Source organism: Vitis vinifera, chromosome 10 (genome assembly GCF_030704535.1).
Source record: "Vitis vinifera cultivar Pinot Noir 40024 chromosome 10, ASM3070453v1".
NCBI classification, from domain to species: domain Eukaryota; kingdom Viridiplantae; phylum Streptophyta; class Magnoliopsida; order Vitales; family Vitaceae; genus Vitis; species Vitis vinifera.
This window is the reverse complement of record NC_081814.1, coordinates 13261819-13281947: the sequence shown is the minus strand read 5'-3', so window position 1 is coordinate 13281947 and position 20129 is coordinate 13261819. Positions and strand designations below refer to the sequence as shown.

Genomic DNA, 20129 nt, shown 5'->3' with positions numbered 1-20129 from the left:
CAATAATATCATTAAAATCTCCAAATTTAAGACATGACTGAAATAAAAAAAAAAAAAAAAATCAATCCATAACATTTATGTTAGCTTTTTTGTTTGAATGCATTCAAAACGATTGACTTTCTAGATGATCCCCTAAGAACAGGGTGATTATAAGAATCTTTCTAGTTACTTCGTTCTCTATTTCTATTTGAGAGAATCCAAAGGAAAAGCTTTTCGTTTCCACCAAGCTAAAACAATATTTCTATGTCTCTACTAAACCAAAGACATTCTTTACTAGCTAGTTTGCTTCAATCATCCCTCTACAAATACAAACACGCTTAGAATTGAAGATTTAATTATGATTAGAAATCTACTTTTCTATCTTCATCCATAGATCCTTTACTCACACTCATTCAATTGGAAGTATTGATCTAATTCATAAAAATTATGTTTCGTAATTTTATAATCCAATTTTAAAATTTCATAAAAAGTAATGAGAATGTGTATTCCTCCTAGAATCCATCACTGAGAGGTAAAGGATTTACATTTCTATAATTGTGCCAAGTGTCCCCTAAAATTAGTTACTTTAAGTTAATTAACTATTCTTCTTAATTTCTTAATTATTTTTAATTATTTAAATTAAGGTTGAATCTTTAATATTTTGATGTTCTGAAATTTATGATTTAAGGAGTATTTAATGGGCCATAAAAATTTGGGAAAATTTACCTAAAATTATATTTATTAAAAAAATTCTTAGGTTATTATCCTATAATATAATACTCTTATCCTACATTAACCTTCCTGGAAAATATATTTTCGGTTCTTATGCATTTATCATAATTTACCATTTCTACACAATATTAAGTAACGATTCAAGAGTCATTCTTACATATTTTTGGATAATTAAATTTTTATCAATGATATATGATTTTTTATTATCTATTTGTAATTTTAAAAAAAAATCCATTAGAAAATTTTTAATCAAAAATCAAAAAAAAAAGTTCATACTTAAAAATCTGAAATGTTATACTTCAACTTCTCAAATGCAACATGGCACACCTTAGTTTAATGGAATTTAGCATCCTTGAGTATCAATGCACATAAGGACTAAGAGATCTTGTTAAAATCTTGAATGAACCTTCTATAGAATCCCACATGGCCTAAGAACTATCTCACCTCCTTAACTGTGGTGGGTGTAGGTAGCCTTATAATTAGTTCAATATTCATTAGGTCTACCTTTAGACCCTCTCTAGAGATAATATAGCTAAGGACAACTCTTAAAGTTGTAATGAAATAACACTTCTCCCAATTAAGAACTTTGCAATGCGTCTCTTCAAAACCCTTTTCAAATTCAGAAGACAATCATCAAATGTCTTTACATATATTTTCAAATCATCCATGAAGACCTTCATTTTTCTTTCTACCATATCACTGATGATGCTAAGCAAGCATCTCTAAAAGGTGGTAAAAGCATTGCATAAGCCGAAAAGCATCCTCTTGTAGGGACGGTACCAAATAGGCACATGAAGGTAGTCTTCTCTTGATCCTCTAATTCAATGACCATCAAAAAGTAACCTAAATAGCCATCAAGGAAATAGTAATAGTCATGGCGAAGTACCCTCTCTAAGACTTGGTTTAGAAATGGCTATGGGAAATGGTCTCTCTTGGTAATTGATTTTGACCTCCTATAGTTAATGTAGACTCATATTGTGTTGTCAATCTCCTAGGAATAAGCTTTCTTTGATCATTCTTCATCATTGTGATCCCACACTTCTTTGGCATAACTTGGGTAAAACTCACGTAATTGTTGTTAGAAATAGGATAAGATGATTCCTACATCCAAGACCTTTAACACTTCAACTTTGACTACATCCTGCATCAGTGGATCTAACCTCCTCTATAACTACCTAATTGGCTTAGCATCCTTCCTTAAATATATGTGATGCATGCATATGAGTAGGTCAATCCCCATTAGATCAAAGATGAACCAACCTATAACTGCATTGTGTTCCTTAGGCACCTTTCAAGAGTAGCTTGTGCTCTTGATCTTTAGTTCACAAGGATAAAATCACAATTGGATTACTCTTATTTTCATCCAAATAAACACATTTCAATCCGTGAGGTAGGGGCTTCAATTCTGTCTTCTTGTTTTGATTTTTCTTTTCCTCTTCTTCTTTTTCTTCTTTAATACTATTCATTCTTTGAATCCTTCCATGTTCTTTCATAATATTTATATTTTCTTGGTTCTGCTTTTCAACTAATCATCTAACTCTTTCCCATCAAATGATCACTATGTTCCTACATTAGAGCCTTAATCAAATAAGATTTCTCCCTCTCTAAGTCCTCGAGGTCTACTAGTTAGTTACAATTAAAGGTTAAAAACAATCATTTAAATGTTACGTTACCAAAAGGTAACTGCATTTTGTCATTTCAATAGTTGATCAAGCATTTGATGTAGCTAGAAAAGCTCTTCCATGTATGATAGGCATTGAACTCACTTCTTTCCCAACATGCTCTATATCTAACACCACAAATTCACTGAGGTAGTAGAACTTATCAAACGATACCAATACTACAAAGACAAGCTAATTCAAACCTAATTGTACACCCAAGAGGGCATGAGGAGTAGATTAGGTGCCGGTCTCTTTTTCAAAAATTGATAAAGAATAATTAATTAGTAAAGAAAATGATAAACCGAGACAAATGTAAAGAGAATTTCATGAAAAATGTGAACTCTTATTATAGTGGTTCAACAAGTTGCGTAATTGAGTAAGCTCTTAATTGAGTAAGGGTTTCACTAAACTTCTAAACTTCAACCCTAAGTTCACGAGGAAAGGTCTCATTCAAACACACAAAGACAAAATAACAATTGGGGCACGTTGCTAAGGATGGCTTTGACTATAGAATAGATGAGCAGTACATATGCCATGATCAGACTATAAAAGAGAATGAATGTAGGGAGCGGGTGTACGTGTTTTATGAATACACTTGGATTCCAAGGTTTCAAACCTTCACAAATACCTCAAGTGATCTACCTTACTTGAAAAACTAAGATAGGTAAGACAAACACTATCAATGTTAATGAAATAAGGTAGGCTCATAATACAAAGTAAACTAAGATTGATTTGAATGTGCACTAGAAGAATTTGCAAGTTAAGAAGTAAATGCACTTGAAACAACTTTGAATAAGAGAAATAAGTTGGTAAGCAATTGAAATCTCTAGGTCTCTTATTCATAAATGCTCTTAAAAGCCTCAATACATAGATAAAGAACTCAGAAATCTTAAAGCCTATAATCTAGGCTTGACTAGCTCTCTAGTTGTTATGCTTTAAATGAACTTGTGGGTGACCGCTAAGGTTCTAAACCTCTACCAATTGAGCAACTAACTTAACCACTCTAGTTAAAACATGCTACTAGAAGTTTGGGGTACATTTTGTGCACCCTGATCAATCGAGCCCAACTAGCTCAATCAATTCCTCCCCGACGTGATCAGTTGCACTAAAATTGTTGAAAAAAAGTTTAATCTCAAGGAAATCATCCTTAACACCATAGGAACTCTCTAAAGCATATTTTTCAATAAAATAGGTTATAAAAAATTATAACATTTTTTTATTTATAAGATATATTTACTTTTAAAGTAATTAAATAAATTAAACGAGGGATGAGGTGAGCATGGGAAATTCTCATACCTTCCCTGCCTTGTCCCATTTAATATTTTTATTAAGGTGGGAATGATAATTACTTTATATAAATAGGACGAGATTGAGATGGAAGCAACCTGTCCTAAATTTGTCTCATTATCATCCCTAGTTACAATATGAGAACATCATACCAGAACTTCTTTTCATATAACGAAAAGTTAAAGATGATATTCAAGTTGACATCAATTTCAAGAAAACACAAGCAACACTAAACACATATTTTACAAAGACCTCTCCGATAAATCATATGGATCTGGTTGCAAATTAAAAAATTATTAATTTATATAGTAAGTGGATGTTATATTTATCTACACAAATTTTTCTATAATGTAATATCTTATAAATTCATCGAATGATTAATTTAGCATGTTTGACCCTAAGTTGAAACTAGCAAAAAAAAAACATTATTTCATCAAGATTATTGATTTATCAATATCCTATGAGATATTAGATCTTATTACCCTATACTTTGATCCATAACACTATACTTTGATTTCATTTATTTATACATTAATCTCACTCATTTGTACCCTTATCTTATTTATATGTACCCTATTTCCCATAAATTTGTACCTTTGTTCAAAGGTCAAATTTTACTATATATTTCCAACAACCTATATTCAAAGTTTGGAACCAATTTGATACTTTTAGCATTTTCCTAATAATAATCTCCTAAAACAAAACGTGTCTCAACACCCTCTAAATAAATAGATCCTTATATATTACCATAAGATTTAAGTTATGCTTGATGCCCAGAAGGTACTAAAATGAAAAAAAAAATACTAAGAAAAATTATTGTCACATTTAATTACAACATGAAAAATACCAAAGAAAATAAAAATAATTAAAATTAATCAAAGGCTTATACATTTTCAAATTATTTAACATTTATATAAAAAAAAGTTAGTAAGTGAGATAAGTTTAAAATAACATATAAAAATAATAAAATTAATAAAATAATTTATTTATCTCATTATTTTTATTTTATTTCACATTTTTCTTTCCTCCTAGTTTTTCCATCTATTTTTCTCCTTTCCATTTTCCCTCAAATTTTCTCAGAACCAAACATGCCATTAAAGTTAAAGCTACCTTTGAAGTACAACTTTCAATAGTTCGCTTTGAATCATATGAAACAACAAAATTCTTCCCAAATTTCATCACTACATGAAGCCCAATATTAAAATAGGCCTCTCCAGTCAATAGGTTACAACCAATTAACTTCCAAACTAGTGAAAAGAGCCCTGTAGGAAGATCAACTATTTAAAACACCCAGCCAAAATAACTTCTTTTTCATCAAATATGTGGAGGGCTCTTTCATCTTCACATGATATTCCCTTTTTCCCCTTCCCCTGGGAATGAAAATAATAGTACAAAAATCAATATGCTTAGTAAACTTAAATAAATTTATAGGCCATTGAAAAACAAATGAATGTTTTTCCATGAAATTTCTCAACTCATGACTAGTCAAAATTGAAGAGCTACAAAAACCATGTACTTCATCTCATGAGAGTTTAAGGGATTGCACTGCAACTCCATTCCGAGCTGCTGGAAGACGTCCCCACCTTCCTAGCCGAGGCTCCTGTTGCATTGCACCAAAATGAAAAAAATATTATTGCACCAGAATTTAAAAATATCATTGCACTAAAATGAACCAACACAATCCCAGGCTCCAAATGGCAAGAAATATAGCACGATCAAAAAATGAATATCTCATCCTGCAGTAATTCATCACCCCCAACCCCCTACCCATAGTCGTCCACCCCACTAGAAGGTCAACAATAACAATAATAAATGATAACAATATAATTTACAATAACAAAGTAGAACAAAATAAACAGCACATGACCATGACATTCATGGGTCATCACACGGGAGAAATTGCATAGAGGTTTGTTGTTCAGCTGGGCTGCTGCACCAATGACAGATTAAACAAAAAAAACCCTTGATTGATCTTTGTTGTAGACAATCAATAACTGGCCTTAGCTACCATATTATAGAAGACCATAGAAAAGAGGCAAATAGCTATTGGCAGTGGAGCATTACCATCATGCAATGTATTAAAAATTGGACTGAAGATCTGACCGGGAAAGTAGGCTAAAATCCACTGTTCAATTGTTCAACCCAGGTGGAAGGCCCATAGAGGTTAAAAACACATGTTGAAGACAGAATTTTAGAAAATTGGATAAAAACTCTAAATGATCAATTAAAAAAAAAAATCTAAACAATATTTAGTCTTATCTAAAAGCAAAATGCTATAGCATAAGCTAGGTTCAGAAAACCATACACCGCTTGGCTTGGCTCAGTTACCAATAAATATTTAGCTAAAAAGCCTAATACGCATATAACTAAACAGACTTTCATATCTCAATTGATGGGGGTTATAAAAATTCTTCATTGCCATACAGTGCTATCACAGTAGCATCCTTGGGTAATCAAGATGCCATACTTTTTTGTACTCCTTCCTCATCCTTCTTTTGGGCCTTCTTCCTATCCATCTAGAATATTTAACTTAAATCAAACTACTCCTGACCAGTGGACTCATGTCTTCTCATGTAAATCAACCGAACTCTTCCACCCTGTCCTCAATTGGTGCCAGTCCTAACTTCTAATTGAAGCATTCATTTGTTATTAGATCATTATAGTGTATTGCTGCCACTTATCCACCCCAACACCCTCATTTTGGTTGCAAGCCTTCTTTGAATGAATTCCATAATTGCATTTGTTCAGCAAATAATTTGATAATCTACTCTATAAGTTCAAAGTCAAGTGAGCATAAGATAAACCCAAGTGGTTCAGTTGAAGGCCACATTGACTTGAAGAAGACAATTTTATGCACATCGACCATGTAGGTCTTGGCACTACAATTAGGGGCTTAAGACTTTCCACTGCAATGCTTTGACTAAAGCAATTAGTCAAGTTTAAATCTCAACACAAGATTTTCTGCCAGATACATGTGTATTTTATAAACACTAAATTCAAAAGAAAACCAAAACAGTAAAGCATTTCTAGTTGCAAATGCAAATGTATTGGAGTTTTCCTACGGGATGAGATTGAAAGGAATAAAACTTCACCTGCCCAACTCCAGCAACCAGGAACTGTCCAGATTTTGAAAATGCTAGGGAATTTACAAACCCAACCTGTTTTACACAAAAAAATTTATGTAAGCAATAAATGATGTTAAGGGCTCAATCCTAGCTATTCAAATCCAGGATATTGGCATATTTCTCAAGAAATGAATGCACAGCATGTGCACTAGGACATATGATCAACAATTTCACACACTATCTACTTCTCTTTCTGACCTGATGAACAAATGTCTTCCCATAGGTCTTCATTAAACCTCACTGAATGAATGGTTACTTACAATCAATTTTTTTTTTTGTAATGGTATTTGTTTTTAAGAAAGTTTTTTGGTTTACGAAATCTTCCAAGAACATTTTTATGGTAGATCATCAATGTGTCAGGTTACCCTGCTTGTTTCAGGATTCAATAAAATTTTTAGATATTCCTGAGTAACCATCAAAATTTTATGTAATACATCAAACAGTGGTAAAAAAAATTTATATATGATTTAATAATTTTAATATATTATTGCTACCTCTATTTAAAAGCAATTGTCACATTATTTTACCATTAATATGATATTAAATGCATCAGGTTCCATTAAACTGTAACCCACTAAACCATGTCTATCAATTCATTTTACATTTGACCATTTAAAACAATGTCAGACTCGCATGCTAGTATTACATGAATAATCACCTTAAAAACTACAATTCTTACCATCTTTCCTCCCCACAAAAATACCTGAACATAAAGAAGGATCCAAGGACACCAAAGATATCATGCAAAACAAGGCCACTCAAGGCCTATTTTCCAGAACATTTGAAACCAACAAGACATGAAACTCAACTGAATATGTAAACAGTTAAATAGACAAATACGATCTAAGGAGAATATCGTTTCAAATTTTCAATCACAACGAAAATTAACTCTCATTTTGATCATAACTTCTTTTAGGCACCTTTTAGCTGGTTATATATATATAAATACACACACATACTAGGATATTATTTCTAATAGGATATGATATCTTAGAATAGTTGCATCCCAATATTTCGTACTAAAAATATCTCAAATCCGTCTCTTGTTTAGCATTATTTGGAGATCTATCCACAATTTATTTTTAATACACAATTTTATAAATAAAAAAATATTATATTAAGTGGTTAATAATATATATATATATATATATATTAGTTATTATAATAAATACATTATATAGTAACATTATTTTAAGTGTATTATACATCTAATATTTTTTATATCTCTTATTTATTTATTTTTTGGTTTCAAAAAATAATTAACATGAAAAAAATAGAAAAAAAAAAGGGAGAGAAACAAGATCCATGGAATATTTGTATATGTCATCTATCTCTCCCATAAAATTATCGAATCCCATGTATAGAGGACATACGGAATAACCTGGATAAGTTATCCTCACTTAAAACAAACATGGAATAGGATAAATGATGAGATAACTTATACAATCCCAACCAAATATAGAATAAGATATTTTATCCAACCACTTATGTTATACCATGTCATACCCAATGAATCAAACATGGTCTTACTATCAAATGAAGAAAAGCAGCAGTTGGATTTACAAATACTTTCAGGAATACGATTGACTATGAATACATTCAAAATTTTCAAATCTTAGTTTCAATGTTGGAAAAGATCACCTAGTCAAAAAATATGTGGGAGCAGCTCTCATCATAAAGGCTATATTCAGTCATTTATAAACATCACCAAGGCCCCACAACTAAATTCATAGTTAACTGTAATCAGAACTGTTACTGAGATTTACTGCTTGCTGCTTTTGCTTACCAGTGGAAGATTAAATAAGGGTCGAATGTCTTTGGTCTCACTTCCAATAGCCCATAATCGAACAGAACCATTAGCAGCTCCAGATGCAGCAAGATCACTGCTTCTACATACAGTTACAGAACTAACCCAGGAATATGCTGTTGAACAATTATAGTCTTCATGATTGTGGTTACCATTTTCTGCAGGATGAAAATTGGCAGCATCTCATAAGAATTGGTTAACCCAGAAAATAAAAAACAAGATAGAAATAAATGCATTGCATTTATAGCTTTTTTGAGTGTATAGAAGTGTGTTTATGGAAGAAGAATGACTTAGATTTACGATCACATCCAAGGCTTGTTTAGCATCCCCATCAGGGTAAAACAATTTTACGTGATAATTCTTTTACAGGATATGACAACCTTAACTACAACCACAAAGTAATTGGTGAAAAAATGAAGATTGACAAAAGAATTTTAATGCTGGCAGTGAAATATAGAGCAAATAACAATCCTAGGCTTTTAAATTTCATGTTTGCCTAGTAAAAGAAAATGGGCAACAGAGGACATGGTTAAGAAAGCATACTTTCTCAGAAATATAACACAAAGGAGGGAACACAGCTACCTATATAACCATTGGGAATTTTTCCAACATCACTTTGTTCAGGTTGCCGGAGAGTAGCTGACAAAGCATGAGCATTTTTAACAATGTAAACAGGCTTCTTTCGTAGCATGCCCCAAAGCTCAATACTTCCATCGTCTGAGCCGGATAAGAATTCATCATTATTAATAAAACAGCAACACTCCAGAGATGATGCAGGTGCACGAAATACTAACCGTGATTCCTCAGGGACCTATTTTACATAATAGGGAAGACATCAGGGGCAAATGAACAAAATATTAGAAAAATCAAGCTCAAGTTACAAAGACATTCTTTCAAACATCAGAAAATCATACAGCAGAAACAAAATGCTGTCAACGGAAACAAAAAGGGAGAGCTATGTGAGGATCCACATCACATTGACTTGAGAATATGTAATCCACTAATTATGGAGATCAGAATTCCGGGTTAACATTGCACTCGCCTCACTTACAACCCAATCAATCAATAAAATCAAATAAAGACCATGTGCTAGACCCTAAATGTACTCTAACCCACTCCAAAAACATGTGCATGAAGGAACATAAAATAGCATGGTTCATCAAATCTGAATCTTTAAAGGCTCTTCGATTTCTCTCCTTTCATAGGGTCCAAAATAAGTATAACAGAGCTGCTCTCCACGCCTTCTTTCTTTTCTTCCCAACAAAGGATCCCTGTCAGATAAGGAGGACATCCTTAATTATGAAAGACATTACCCATTGAACATCAAAAAGAGCAAAGATAAGGTGCCACAACAAGGTCACCTTTGGACAGTGGAGTAGGATATGGTTTGCTAACTCCTCTTCACCTTTATACAAAAAGCATCTGCTTGGAAGACGCCAACCCCTCCTTTATAGCTGATCTAAAGTTAGAATTTTTTCCAAACTACTTCCCAAGCAAAAAAGTTGGCTCTCATTGAGACCAAAGGGTTCCACACAATACCTATAGGGAAGCCTTTCAGAAAGAGCCCTAATAGGGAGGAGTTAAAGGAATTCACTATAAAGGTGCCTCCCTTTGTTAACCGCCAAGCCATGACATCCTCAACACCTCTTCTAATCACTTGCCCTTGCAACCTTCTAAGCAGCTCTTCCACCTCTCCCAATTCCCAATCATTTATCTGTCTTGTGATCATTGGATTCCAATAGTCCACTTCCTCAACCTATTCCCACATCTGGTCTACCCAAGCTTCTTTATCAGTGGCTATTGAAAACAACTCTGAAAAAGCTACAGCCAAGGGTTCCTCCCCACATCACCTATCCTTCCAAAACCTCACCCTAAAACCAACCTTATTATTGAACCCCTTCCACCCACTCCAAATCGCCTTCCAGAGGCCCACCCCATAGCCTCGAAGTTCTAGAACACTATCTCCCCTCTTCCAAAACCTCATCCTCCTACAATTTCCCATCCAAGAACACCAATTTTCAATATGAAAAACAACCAAATAAGTCCCAAGAAGTGTTTAATCATCCTTATTCATTGTTTTGGCACTATAGAGAATCTCTTATTGGTGTTTCAGAAGCAAGATCTCAAATGTTACTACAGTTGCCTAATAATCCATTTAAAAACTAGAATGACTTTGTAGTGGTCTTGATGACCATGCAAGTTCATCAAGGAAAAATACATAAATAAGAGTGAGGATTTGATTCCTGACAAGATGCACAACTTTCCTAAGATAGTTGATTGACTAAGGATGACAATGGGAAGGCATTGTGCATGACTATCTAGCAACAGAGCTATTTTATAGTTGATAATTCCTTTTTTTTTTTTTACTTGGTATTTGTTTACCAATGTTATAAAATTTAGCGTCATGCCACAACTTTATCTTGGCTGTTGTAAGGACATCATTGTTCATTTTTGTTGTTAGACTTGTTATCACAGTAGGACAGTCCTGACTAGCCATTAAGTACTTTAGACATTATTGTTCTTTTTTTATTAGACTATCCTATTTTACTTTAAGAAAAGGAGGGGGAGGGGGGGTTGGTGTGGTGTGGCTGGGGTGGTGTTTTTATTAACAGACAGGCAGAAATGCCACCACCCAGATGGGCATAGTCTTCTCAGGTAAATGTGCTCAGCAGCTACACTTGCCGAAAAGCACTTCCCAAATCAAACATGCTTCAGAAAATCCAGTTACCAGACACCATTATCAGATATTTTACTGCACTTCTTTCACACTAGAAAAGCACTTCACTAAAAGCTATGGCATGGCAAATTGAGCCCTCCAATAATCCTAACTCCCATGCTAAAGTAAGTCTACCATCTATTTACCAAGGTGACATATGACAACCTAAATTTAGTATTTTGGATTCAACTCAATAAAAAGTCGTCTGAATAAGATAATGCATGAGCAATAAGACCGCCGTCTGTTAATTACATGCATCCCCGCCCAAGCCAACTCCCACACAAACGTGTGAACACTTAAGATGTTTGTCATTCATAGGAAGAATAAAATAGATTAGCAGTGCTTTTTTTTCACCTACGGTTTAACTTCTGCGGAAACAGATCAGGATGTGAGCAAATGCAAAAATAGATCCTGGTTTGTGAAGTTTACTTGCTTCATGAAAGCAGGAGATGACCTCTCTACCTGGTTATAATAGTTTTTATGCACAATCTTCAAATTGAATTAAGTGCTGCTTACCTTCCACAACTGCATGCTCCGATCACGTCCAACAGTTAACACCCGTTCTTTTCGTAGGCAATCAATTGATAATACTTCACTCTGATGTCCAAATAATGAGGTTATGTAAGCTCTGTCTTCTGCACTCCATATTTTGATGGTTCGATCAAATGAACCAGAAAAAAGCTCGGAAGTTCCTTGTCTAAAAGTTAAACAAGACACAGGTCCCCTGTGACCTGGAAAGGCCTGAACATCACAATCATGCAAGAAAAGCAAATAAGAATATAGACATAGTAAAAATTCAAGTTACAGAGTACAGACATGAAAAAGGCCTCAAGTAGAGTATATAAAGGTTCCAATGTCCTGTCAATTGTTCAAAAATGTTCACTATTTCAGTATTTGTTCTAGAAAATTGTTTATGTAAAAAGCAACTCAAAGAAGAGAACAATTGCCAATCTAAGCATTAATTCAAATGGTCATAGAACTGTGCATATTGACCCCTATACAAGCTTATTGACCGGAGAATATAACCAAGCAACCTGATAAATACACACTTTCTTTTAGATGTCCAAGAATTAAAGAGTGGAATTGTTAAGTGGCGCATTTCCCTGATGGTGCAAAACAAGCAAAAAACATCCATCAGTAAAATGTCCTACCTGAGAGGTCACTTGCTTTCCTTTACCTTTAACAATTTTACTTGTGTTAAAACTAATATTAATATAAGGAAAATTTCAAATTTTTACTTCAAAGATGACCTTTTTAAATATTGTCCAACACAAGTCAATAAATTGGATTACCCGAAGATGCTCCCTTGTACGGGTATCCCATAAATGAACATGACGATCAAAACCTCCACTTGCCAAATATCGACCATCAGAGCTAACAGCCAATGCCAAAACATGTTTACTATGCTTCATAGCACGACCTTGTGGATCCTTGGCCCCATGGGACTTCAATACTTCCTCAGTAGGCCACATGTATTTTTCACCTTTCCCACTGTCAACATCCCATTGAACAATTGTCCCATCCTTGGAAGCTGAAAAACCCTTCAAGTCATCCTCGGACAGTGCTACGGCAGTAACAGACTGCCGGTGCTTCACTAAAACCCGAAATTCATCGACAGTCTCTGGCTTTTGAACCCTAAAAGCGTGCAGCAAGCAACATAAATCATCCAATTAGAAGGGGCAAGAAAAAGGAACTTCCATTCATTATCACAAAAATTTGTAGGGGTGCTTAAATAGGGCCCCTATAGAAGAACAAATATTGCTTCGAAAACATGCTTTTCCATAATCTATATTCATATTTCGGATCTTTTCTTATAGCAGCACTAATGTATTGACAAATTATAACATTAAGTGGCAGTTCGTTTCTTGCTTTTAAGAGCCTAAATCACCAAAACTTTTTCTTCCAAAAAGTAATAAATGTACTTCAGAATTGCCAACCAAATCATACCTAATAACTTTTAATCCCTACAATCCCCCCTGAAGCACAAAACTGAAACTTCTTTACACAGAGAGACTTGCTACCATCAATTTATACTCAAAAATCAAATCATCTGTTAAACCAATCAAAACCTAGTTTACAATAATCCAATCCAAATGACAAGTAAAAAACCTTTGATCCTCAACGAAAAATAGAAAGCCGAGTTTTCATCAAATGTCGACCAAAATGGGCAAAAATCAAATGCATATACCTAGAAGCAATCAATCTCCGAACTCGCCCGCTCTCCTCTAGCTGCTCTTGCTGCAGAATCTGCGCAACCAGCGAGTCTCTCTGGCCTTCTCTCTCCTCAGCACGCTCGCTCTCTTCCTCATCCTCCCTCTCTCTGCTTACAATCCCCCGAATCTTTTCCACATACGCCTTCGCCACTCGCAACCTCTTCTCATCAGCTGTCTCCGCCGCGAACTCATCCTCCTCCTGCCGTTCCTCTAGGCCGTCGGCGTCTGAACCAGTTCCTTCTTCATCGTCTTCTTCTTCGCTCTCAATGATATCATCCTCGGCGTCTTCATCTTTGGCTTTTCGCCTCCGCTTCGACTCGTGCCTGAAGAAGGAGTCCTCATCGATTGAAAATCTCTTCCCTTTTCTGGTTCCCTTGGAAACTGAAACTTTCTTCTTCGAAGTTTTGACCTTCATGATCAGTGTTTAGAAATTTGAACAGTTGCTGTATCAGCAGAGAGAAGTTTTGGTGGGGTAAATGTATTAGGGTTTTAGAATAGGGTTTTAGAGAGCTGGCAAAACAGGGGGAAAACCGAGTGTGAAGAGAGACTGTGCGGCGTTAGACACTCGGGTCATGGACCCAACAAGTTGGGCCGGATCTGGACCTGTCTGACCATATGCAAAATAAAAAATTTTGTTACCCAAAAACAAAACAAGCGAAGAAAAGAGAGTAAAGTTTTTCTTTTTCACTTTTTCATTTTTTTTTAAATTTTATATATTTGTTCCTAAAAATGGAGAAAAAACAAAAGAAAAGTGGCTATTTTCTTGCATTTGAAAATGATTTTCTTATAAAAATTAGGGGTTCGATAAAATTTAAAAAATTACTTTGTATTATAAATCCAAATAGAAAAGAAGATAATTATGGTAGTAAATAAGAGTCAAAGGAGTTCTTTCACATTAAAACCCCATTAATCCAAGTGTTGTTTTTATAGGCTCAAGGTAAATTGTGTAAGGGTTATTTGATTAAAAGGATTATAAAAAAGTCAGATTTTGAAATTTAACCCTTCATTCTATTTTGGTCTCATTTGCACAAAAATGCCCTTATTATTTTCTTGTAAAAATAACATTTTTTTAACCCTACATATAAATACTTGAAATGATAAAAGGACATTTATGTTAAAAAATTATTATTTTTCAAGTAAAAACATGAGAATGGTTAGATTCATAAATAGATGTATCATGTTATCCATTTTATCCAATTAATTCATTGTGTAATTAACTCACGTATGGTTAATATCATCAATAAATTGTAATCGCTATGGGTAATTGTGTGATCATTCACAAATTCTCATAAATTTGATAACATTTTCTTTTGGATGACCATTTATTAAAATTTTAGTAAAAAAACTTTAAGGAAGGATAAAAAATATAATATTCTTTTTATTTTCCTTAATTGTTGAGATTATCTCATTAATAACCTTGCCAATGAAGTGGAACAAAACCTAGACGAAAGGGCGAAAAAAAGCACCATCCATTACTATTCTTATTAATATGCTCCTCTTATTTCATGATCATGCTTTCTTCAATACTTTGTCTTGAAAACTTTTCAATTGTCACTTTCTATGTTGTCTTTAACTTCTTCAATATAACAAATGGTAATGCTTGTGTAAAAAAATTTGCTTAATTATTTCATGATTGTGTCAATATCAATTCATCACTCTTATAGAGTTTGTCACTGCGAAAGAACATAAATAAGATATGTATAGTTTTATCACTCTTAACAAATCCTCCTTTAACATGTGAATTCATGTTATATTATCTTCGTATAACACAATTAGATTGCCTTTTATGGAGGATAGTTTGCATGACTTCCTTAATATGATAAATCATAGATCTTAACTATACGCATCTACAACTTGCTTCATCAATTATGAATACTTTTGAATGATTTGAAAAAAGTAGTTACCATCCTTTATTTTACTAATCTCCATAAAATTGTAGTACTACTACAAGTGAATACATATCCTACCTATGAGCTTTCTAAGAGTTTCAACAAAATTCAAACCATCCACGTATATTACAATAATTGTAAATCTTATTTCTAATTTATTAATAAAACACATCGAGACATTGGATTATTCACATATTTTTCTTTTAACAAATATTCACTAAAACATTTGTTTCATGTACATTGAGATTGCCTTATTCCGAATAGGGGTCATTGTAAGCTTTCATTAGGCTAGACGTCTACTTTGTATCTTCCCAAACGTCGATCCAAATAGCAACTATAAGTACAATTTTTCAAAAGAAAATGTTTTTAGCTTCCAAAAAGTCAATTAACATCTTTGAAGACATAAAAGTAAAAAAATTAACAAAAAAAAAAAACATCTAACAAGAAAAGATGGTGCAAACCAACACAATGAGGCCACTTAGCCCACCTTATGCCCTTATAAGAAGCACTTATTATTAAACTAGTTTTAGTCTTTGCTAATTTGAAGCCCTTTTTGTAAGGTTAATTTATCATCATTGCTTGAATTAACAATATTTGTCTTCTTTATTATAAACTTCTTTTGCAATAAGCTTGCTAACATTCTAGTTGTGTCATCCATTTTGTTAATACTTTTTAGGAAAACATATAACTTCCCATGGGAGTATATTAACTCTTTATGACTTCTCATAGGAATAGATCAACCCTTTATACAACATACTATCCATGCTTTCATGAAATACAAGGTTGATCATGGTAGATAAGAAGTTCATTTTCTCCATAATTGGTTAGAAGTTTAAAACACTACGCCTATTTCTTGGTTTCTATAAACTAAGTTAGAGGACACCCAATGACCTTTTCAACAACATCAAACAAGGTTAAGGTAGCTTGGTGAGTTTCATTAATAATTATAAGGGAAAATCATGCAACCATACATCACTAATAAAAAAATATGATTTATATATATACCTATATTAATGTCATTAAACAATAAAGTGAATAAAGAAAGAGGAATTTTGTCAAAAAATGAACTAAAATTTATTATGTGTATTCCTCATTGTTTACGACATGTGTGTGTGTGTGTGTGTGTTAAAAAACAAGTAAACTAAAGGCAAGAAAAACAACATATTTGATGTCATTCAAGGAAACTACAATTAAAGAATATTATATTATACAACTAAAAATAAATCAAACAAATTTAGGAAAGAAATAAACCCATAAATCAGGAAGAAAAAACCTATCAATTACTATGTACAAAGTGTAAAACTTGGTAAATTTTAAACCTTTAATCTATCAACACTCCCCCTAAACCTAGAGAGTAAATCTATTTATTCCCAACTTACTAGTGATATCTTGAAAGAAATTGTTGACTAAACCCTTAGTTAGAGTATTTTCTAGTTGCATATTTGTTGAGATGTATGGAGTACAACTTGTTAAAATAAAGCCCTTAAAATCATGACATGATGCAATAAATTTGAAATTCATTATTTATTTAATGATATTTTATTTTCACTTTTATTTATCCTTATTTCATGCATTTTGCTTTATGAGCATTCTCGTCTAGCATTTCTTGTATTGTATATAACTTAGGTGCATTAGGAATTGCATGGAAAATCCAAGTCATGGGTTCCTAGCAAGTAGATGACTTGTTCACAACCAGTTCATGAACTTAGATAATTCATTAGAAGTTGTAGTATACTACCTCGTAATTAGTATGATGATTAGTCTTAAGCATCAAGATGGGTTTTCCATGGTAAGTGTACTAGTATGTATGATTACACATTGGATAGGACCTACGGTGAGTCATGACATAAGGCTATCAAGTTGTCATGATTTCACTAAGTTGCTTCATCGTGTTGTCTCTCAACCTTAAGAGAATATTGAGTTTTTACCCAAGTTAATAGTGGTTTTGACCTACAGATGAGATCGTAAGCTAGTCATATATTCATTATGGATTGTGTCACTATTGATGGAAACTGGTAATGATAGGTATTCTCAATAAAGGCACCATGATATCTCATAAGATTGAGACAGAGTGTCATCTTAGGTGATCCTAAGGAGGTGTGTTTATATAAACTATGGTCATGTAGTTCTTTAAGTGGAACTTGATATAAGCTCTTTGTGAGTTAAGATATGCCAGTTGATCACATAATAAAATGATCTATAACTCAAGGATAATAGAAGTAGTCTTAAAAGGCCAATAACTTTCTCATTGTTAAACTAGGATATCAATTCATGGAAAGACTAAATGCAATGGATAGTAGTATGTCACGGACTTGAGCGCTTTGTGTCTTATTATCATTTACATAGAGTACTAAAGTATAGTTGATTTTTCATAGTGGGATGGTGAATCAATTTCAGAATTGGATTCTGAGGGAGCCAATACTGTCCTACAGATTCTAGTGTTCCTTACTCGAGCTCATATACTTTGTTGGTAAGATTTATGAGGGTTGGATCAACTCTTGGTCCACTTATGTACGTAAGGGTGTTTTGGTAATTACGTAATAATGCACATGGAGTTAATGAACGATACCTCTAGATTGAGCTAATTGATTAGTAGATGACCCTTTAAGGTTAATCAATCAATTATGACCCAATTTTGGCTAAATTAAATGACTCAAGCCTTTGTGAGCTCAAGTCACTTAAACCTAGTTAGGAACCCTATAAATACCCTCTAAGAACACTTTGTCTCAATCCCATGAGATATCATAGTGCCTCTATTAAGAATACTTATTGTTTCTGACTTCATCAACATTAACTCAATCCACAAGGAATATATGATCAACTTACAATCTCACCTATAGATCAAAGTCACTTTAACTTTATGACAAGCTTAGTATTTTCTCAAGGTTGAGAGACAACACAATGAAGCAACTTAGTAAAGTCATGATAACTTGATAACCTTAAGTTATGACTCATCATAAATCCTATCCAATGTGTAACCATATACATTAGTATATTCACCACGGGAAACTCATCCCGATGGATAAGATTAGTCATCCCTCCAATTAGGAGGTGGTACGCTACAATCGCTAATGGATTGTCTAGGCCCACAAACCGGTTATGAACAAGTTATCCATTTGCAAGAAACCTGCAACTTCAATCTTCCGTGCAACTCTTAATGTAACCAAGTCACGTACAATACAAGAAAATGCAAGTCAAAATGCTTACAAAGTAGAATGCATGGAATGAGGATAGATAAAAGTTTACTAGAAATTTATTAATAAAAACCAAAAGTTTATTACATCATGTCATGTTTTTAAGAGCTTTATCCTAATAATTTTGAATTATTTAAAATGTTATTTTGTTATTTTGCATGGATCAAATACATTTTTACATGAAAAATAAATTAAAACATTTTTTTATATGATAGAAAAAGATGAAGATATTATGTTTCTATAAGTTTGGATAAATGAAACAAAAGTGTTTGATTTTAGTTTTTTTTAACCCCAATCAACAATAGTATTATTGTTGACCTTTACATTCTTTGGTGGGGAATGTGATTACTTTGAACCCCAACATCTAAGAGCTTGGTTAGAGGTTCTTAGTACTAGTAGGGTTTGGTTCCATCCAATTTAAAATGAATAAATTTGAGGCTAGTCACCTATTTGTAAAGTCCCACCTAATCAAACATCATTTGTTATTTGATAGCCAAAGTAAAAATATTCTGATTTGATTTGATATGAAATTGGTATTAACATAAATATGAAAAAGTTTAGTTAAAAAGTTTTGGATGATTTAACATGTTTGAATTTTAGAGTTTTTATGAAAATGATTGTAAATTGTATCTTATATTTGCAATCATAATTGAAAATCTTTTATCCATGAAACTGTATCGATATTCTTTATTGGGTTTTGAGCTCATTCCTTTTCATTGATAATTTTTTAAGTACTCTCAGTTTGAGCAATGAGTGATGGTTAGGTTGGGAATTTGTCATTTTTAAGATTTTTTTATTTAAAATTTTATTTTGGACATTGTTTAAATGTTAGAAATTAACTACTATTTGAATTGTTTAAATTTGAAGTTGTTTGGACAATAGCATAATGGTTTACATGTTAGGTTTTTTTTTTTTTTTATAAAAAAAAAAAAAAAAAGTTTAGGATTATAGTATGTTTTATTACTCTAAATAGGAATTTGGTAATTTGTAACTTTCTAGTTACAAGATGATTGTTTGAGTCATTTGTACTTTGAATTTGGAAGCTTAAGGTATGAAATGACCATAATGCCCTTAGAGTGGGTCTTAGGGTGTGACAAAGTAGTATCAAAGCATTGTGATATCCCACATTGGGTACGAAAAAAGTTCTTAATATATATGTAGGAACTTCTCTTAACAAAATAAACATGTTTTAAAGTTGTAAGGCATTTTGTATCCTAGAGTAGACAATATCTATAGGGTTGGGAGCTAGTCATTATAAATTGTATCAAAACCGATCTTTGACTTTAATGTGAGAATTTGTTAGCCTCATAAAGGTGTTTGTTTATTTAGCTCCACAATCTTATGTCTACATAGGAGAGGGGTTGTGATATCTTATGTCGGATAGGGAAAAAAGATTATTTTATATATGTATGAGCTCATCTTAACCATGTAAACATTTTTTAAAGTCATAAGGGTCTTCTAGGCCTAAATCAAATAATATCTACATAACTGAGAGTAAGTCATTACATTATATATGATGAGCATTC

General features: G+C 32.9%; 1 protein-coding gene across 2 annotated transcripts; it reads right to left on the bottom strand.

Annotated features, from left to right (window-relative positions):
- Positions 1-4808: 4808 nt before the first annotated feature.
- Positions 4809-14108, bottom strand: LOC100248133 (U3 snoRNP-associated protein-like EMB2271). 2 transcript variants are annotated; one of them, XM_010657432.3, is made up of 8 exons: positions 13496-14108; positions 12600-12942; positions 11824-12048; positions 9174-9402; positions 8571-8749; positions 6752-6817; positions 5176-5259; positions 4809-5029 (listed from the first exon to the last, which is right to left on the bottom strand). In XM_010657432.3, exons 1-7 carry the CDS (start codon positions 13933-13935, stop codon positions 5182-5184), a joined length of 1560 nt encoding a protein of 519 aa, XP_010655734.1. In that variant the 5' UTR covers positions 13936-14108; the 3' UTR covers positions 4809-5029; positions 5176-5181. The 2 variants fall into 2 exon arrangements, with proteins under 2 accessions (XP_010655734.1, XP_002281628.1); XM_002281592.5 differs by having other exon boundaries at positions 4809-5259.
- Between the last annotated feature and the right edge of the window lie 6021 nt (positions 14109-20129).

Bases quoted from the DNA above. Each gene is read 5' to 3' on its own strand.
- LOC100248133 (XM_002281592.5), bottom strand. From the start codon at position 13,935: ATGAAGGTCAAAACTTCGAAGAAGAAAGTTTCAGTTTCCAAGGGAACC. The intron at 12,943-13,495 runs GTATATGCATTT...GCACGCTTTTAG, and splicing joins CGGAGATTGATTGCTTCTAG to GGTTCAAAAGCCAGAGACTG. The intron at 5,260-6,751 runs GTGAAGTTTTAT...GCAATGCAACAG, and splicing joins TGGTTGCTGGAGTTGGGCAG to GAGCCTCGGCTAGGAAGGTG.